Below are 5,318 nucleotides of genomic sequence, written 5' to 3'. Positions count from 1 at the left end.
AAATTACAAGGGTTGCAATTTTATGGCACTACAAGTATAAAACCTAAATTATGAACAAAAATCTTATTTTTATTTGAAGAAATCTCATCAAAATCTTTATTAAGTTATTGTCTGAAACTTTGTCGAGTAATTGACAAGGTAAGCATTAGATCAAAATGGTGAGAAACATTATTATATGTGCATCTGCAACTAGATATCTAGATGGAAAATAGATAACACATTGAAAAATATTAGACCAAAATCATTTTAAAATAATTAAATATCTTCTTTTACTAATGTTGTCTTGAATATGATATTGTTCTTTTACTATTGTCATGATTACTAGATGCATGACTCTTAAACTTATTCCTTGACCTTTTTTATAATTTTTTTTTAATGGTTTGTGTTTAGAAAAGAGTAGCATAGCTATAAGTAATTAGATCTTGGTTAATACTAAAATTGAAGTGACTAGTATTTTATTTCAATATTGTGAAAATTTTCTCCCAAAAAATATAACTAAATTAGTGTATAATTCTTGTTTTAGAATGAGTAAAAAACATATTAATGTCTGAATAAATTATAATTCTAATAAGTAGTGGACATTAATATCTATAATTTAGTCAAATTAAAATTAAATTTGGATATTGATATTGGATATTAATCTCTTGCCTTGTTTTGCAAAGCCTCTATTTCCTAACTTATACTATAATATAACCAGCAATCGCACCTTAGTGTGCAATGGGTATGCCGAGGATATCTTTGATTTTATATTTAAGTTAGTTTTGGACCTTGAACAATATATGCAATTAACAAGTAATGTTCCTTTTTTTGTACAAATTATTTTTGCAAACTCTTTTGAATTGGAAGTAACTAATAATAGAATGGTGTTGTGAATAAGGGAAATTATCGTATTGTAAAATTTGTACCTATAGAGTATGAAAATGAGATATAATTACAAAGTCAAAAATTGTACAACTTTTGTTACATGCTTGATTGTTTAACATTGATTATTGAATATTTGTAGATTGAGTAATTAATATTTTTTTAAAGGAACTATTTGTTGAATTGTTTGTAAGTTGAAAAAGTCTATATTTAATGTATACATTATAAAGATACAAAAAAAAGTGATTTATTGAACAAACCTAGAGATATTTTCACTTGTAGTAATAATAGAATAGTATTACGAAGAAGTGTTCAATTATCCTTTTGTAGAATTTGTACCTATAGAGTCTAGAAAATAGATAATTAGAATTTGAATATTGTAGAACTTTTGTTACATGCTTGTTTGTTTAACATTGATTATCAAATATTTGTAGATTTAATAATTGAAACAAAATTATTTGTTGAAATAGAGTATAAGTATTATAGGTAGAAGAGATCACCTATTGCCTACATCGAGAAAAAACAAATGAGTAGGTTTTCCCTTGAAATATCATTTTCCAAGTTGTAGGACAGGATATAATTTTAGTTAGAGAATCCAAGTTATAGTATTTTAGTTTCAAATAGATCTTCTAAATCAGAGGGAAAAGAGTTCTATCATAACAACTAAATTGTTATGATAGAACTCTTTCTAAATGATTGTCATATTTTATCTTCAAATAGGTTTCAAATAGGTCATGATAGAACTCTTTTCCCTTTGATTTAGAAGACCTATTTGACATAGTGGTCTTTACACACACATTCTCCTCCTCGGAAATGCTTCTTTTTAAAGTTGTGGAAGGAAAGGTGGCTCTTTGACAATGAAAGGGAAAGATGGTCAATGAGGAAAAAAGAATGTTGAGTGACGAGGAAAATAGGATTAATCAAAATTTGTGAATTCAATATCCATCCACTAGTAAAACTTTTATTTATTTATTTATTTTTTTATAAAATTCTCTCACAAAATTATAATATTATTTTAAAAATGGATACTCTGCTTTTCTTAGAAAAAATCTTTTTCAATCCCTACTGGCCAATGAGGAAAAAAGAATGTTGAGTGATAAGGAAAATATGAATAATTAAGTTTAATCTTGTTTTATAAAATGATAAATTGTGAGGGAAAAAACATGGAATGAAAGCAGTCAAAATCAAACTATTATAATTTACTATGATTTATTTCTATTTTTCACTTAAATCTCTATCCACGAACAGAAACAAGAGCAGCAATAAGGGTACCTCCAAGTTCATTATGGAGGACTTGGAGAAAATCAACAAGGTTACCATTCACAAAAACAAGGAGTTGGTGCACTAGCTTAATTGAGTGTTTGTGTGTGCTTTGTTTTGTATCCTGTTGTTTCTTTTTGCTTTTGTTCTTGGTCTAGAGTGTTCCCTTGTTTTGCTATTGGTTTCTGTTTGGTTGGCTGATGATCAGTTTCTGTAAAACTCTTGATTTCGGATCCATATAAAACCCGTTTATCTTTATCAAAAACGTAAATGTGGATGGAAAACTGATTCATAATATCATTGTTTCATAAGCATTAGAATTGCAAGAGCCAAGATTAATCTGAGAATTCACAACTAGGTTTTGAGGAAAAGCAAGGATGTCTCCCTAAAATAGGGGAGATCTGATATACAGAAGACACAATACAAGAGCTGAAACAATATAGAAAAATATAGAAAATTTGCCGTACTAGAGAACCTGCACAGATTTCTGAAAGCTTAAGTGACCCATGTCTCCTCTGTTTGCAAGGACTGTCAGTATGTTTTATATGCGCCTTCTCCAGTCTTGTAATTTGTGTTTTCTTTCTGACAATGTACCAGCAGCCAATGGTATTGCAGGAAAACATTTTTTTTTGAAAAATTTAACCTTAAAAAATTTGCACCTTCCTTGATTGAACACTATCATTCAAAAAAATCTCTTAACAAAATTCAATAGTGATTGGCCGGTCAGTGCATAGATTAATCACTAGTTAAGTGAAAGCCCTCGGCTATAGTTCCGGCGAGGGCAGGAACTAATATTACTATAAACTTCTACAAACTTCTACGAAATTTAAACCATTTAATGAAAATCGCTAATACAAAACTTTTTATAACCTCACTTTCCTTATCTTAATAGGACATGACATCTAGATTTCTTTTTCGTTTCTACATTTATGTAGACTTTTTGATAGAATCCTTCTAGACCATTTCATTGATTTTTCATTCTACTTAAATTTTCCTCCTATCAGTATTTGAAACTAACAATCTGTATTAAAGCTGATAAAGACATCCAACAATAAAAATACAAAAAGTTTGTGAGATGCCAAGATCAGATTTCGAGTCGTATTTCTTTTTTCTTTTTTCTCAACAACTTTTCTCAGTCTCCCAACAACCATTCTTTTCAACAACTTTTTTCAGCATTTTGGACCCTATTTTACAGTTCAATTTTCACTTTTATAGCAGGAATTTAATGGCGGGGGAAGTTAAGCAGACTGTAAAACGAGTGTGTGTGACAGGAGCAGCCGGATACGTGGGATCATGGCTGGTCAAAAATCTTCTGGAAAGGGGCTACACTGTCAACGCCACCCTTAGAGACCCAGGTACTTGTCTTCTATATTTAAAATATAACAAAATAGTTAAAGAATTAATCTATTAAAGAGTTGCAGTTGTAAATGGGTTGATGATATGCAGGGGACGGCACAAAATCTGGGCCTTTGTTGGAGTTGCCGGGAGCAAAGGAAAGGCTTAAACTCTTTAAAGCTGACTTATGTTTAGAGGGCAGCTTTGATTCTGCAGTGGAGGGTTGTCAAGGAGTTTTTCATGTGGCAGGTCCCACGGATATTACAAAATCTAATCTGGTATGCACATGAAATGAATCTTCACCTCTTTATTCATAATAACACTTGAATATGTTTCTAGTTTTTTCTAAAATCTTAATCTATTCAAACATTTAGATCTTTTACTAAAAATATTTCTGGAATGGGTGTTGTTTTAAAGGACGATTTTGTTGTACCTGCTGTAAATGGAGTACACAATGTTATGAAAGCCTGCCTAAGAGCTAAATGTGTTAGACGTGTAATTTACACTTCATCAATTTTAGCTGCTTCTCCAATGAATGACAATGGGGAATTCATCCACACATGCGTTGACGAAAGTTGCTGGAGTCCCCTAAATTTTCTTAAATCTGAAACAAACAAGTTAGCTTGGTATATGATAGCTAAGACATTAGCAGAACAGGAGGCCCTTAAATATGGCCTTAATAGTGGCATTGAGGTGATCAGCATCCTACCAGGTTTGGTGATTGGGCCTTGGTTTACAGCTACAAGTGCTTTAACATCTGCTCAAACAATATTAGCTCTCATTGGAGGTATAAATAGTTGTGTGTTTAATCATGTTTTCATTGATATATTCATGATTCTCTGTAGTTCTAATGTGACTTCATTTAATAGGAAACAATGAATTTTATGAAGTTATCAAGTATGACGAATTCGTATTGGGATCTATACCAATTGTTCATATTGAAGACACTTGCAATGCCCACATATTCGTCATGGAATGTACCAATGCTCGAAATCGCTATGTTTGCGCATCGGATTCTTTGAGTCTCAAATCTCTCAAGGATTTCCTTGCTAAGCAATATGTACAATTCAAGAATTCTCTCAAGTAAGCAAACAATTTTCATTTGAATCTTATAACTTCCTGAAGTGTCCTACAGAATTTTCAAATTTAAGAATCTTTAATTTTATTTGGTACAGGTTGGATAAAGATGAGGGAGTTGAGAGGTCCCTGCCTTTTTCTTCAAAGAAATTGTTGGAAATGGGATTCTCTTATAAGTATCATTTACCAGAAGCTTTCCAGGAGACCATGGACTGTGTTATAAAGAATGGACTGTTGAAAGTCATGGTGAATAAATAAGATATTTGAAATAAAAAGAGCAAAAGCGCAGCAAAAAGAACGAGTATTTGTATATTATTAGTAGATATATTATATCACAACTTTGTTTTCTTCCTTGCCTATAGTAGTAGATTTCATACAGTTATCTGGAGGAATCTAGAAAGACCAATAAAAGTCTCTGAAGTGAAAAATCTTGGAAAATATGAATGTTTTCATATGCTGCAATGTTCCACATATTAGAATATTCAATAGATAGATATTATGATTTTTTTTCAGAATAAGCTATAATTTATAATAGTTGAATAATGATATGTTATTTTCATATAGTGGAAGAGGACCAGTAGTTGAGAATGTATGAATAGTTGTCAGGGTTGATGATACTTTTTGCTCCAATAATAGTACGAATAAAAACTATTGTTTGAAACATAAAATATCATTTTTTGTGTGTTTACATATTAATAATTACAATCCATTGTACCAATAGTTGAGACTTTAAAGTTGTTATTGCTATGAAATGTACCATTAGTTGTAAAAAGCAACCAATCATG

General features: G+C 30.7%; 1 protein-coding gene across 1 annotated transcript; it reads left to right on the top strand.

Annotated features, from left to right (window-relative positions):
• The first annotated feature begins 3,317 nt into the window (after nucleotides 1–3,317).
• Nucleotides 3,318–5,043, top strand: LOC131072085 (putative anthocyanidin reductase). The gene is made up of 5 exons (XM_058008127.2): nucleotides 3,318–3,476; nucleotides 3,568–3,734; nucleotides 3,874–4,243; nucleotides 4,326–4,539; nucleotides 4,632–5,043. The coding sequence occupies exons 1-5, from the start codon at nucleotides 3,347–3,349 to the stop codon at nucleotides 4,789–4,791; spliced, it is 1,041 nt and encodes a 346-aa protein (XP_057864110.2). The 5' UTR covers nucleotides 3,318–3,346; the 3' UTR covers nucleotides 4,792–5,043.
• Nucleotides 5,044–5,318: the final 275 nt, after the last annotated feature.

Source organism: Cryptomeria japonica, chromosome 3, assembly GCF_030272615.1.
Source record: "Cryptomeria japonica chromosome 3, Sugi_1.0, whole genome shotgun sequence".
Taxonomy (NCBI): Eukaryota; Viridiplantae; Streptophyta; class Pinopsida; order Cupressales; family Cupressaceae; genus Cryptomeria; species Cryptomeria japonica.
This window is presented reverse-complemented; position numbering and strand designations above follow the sequence as displayed.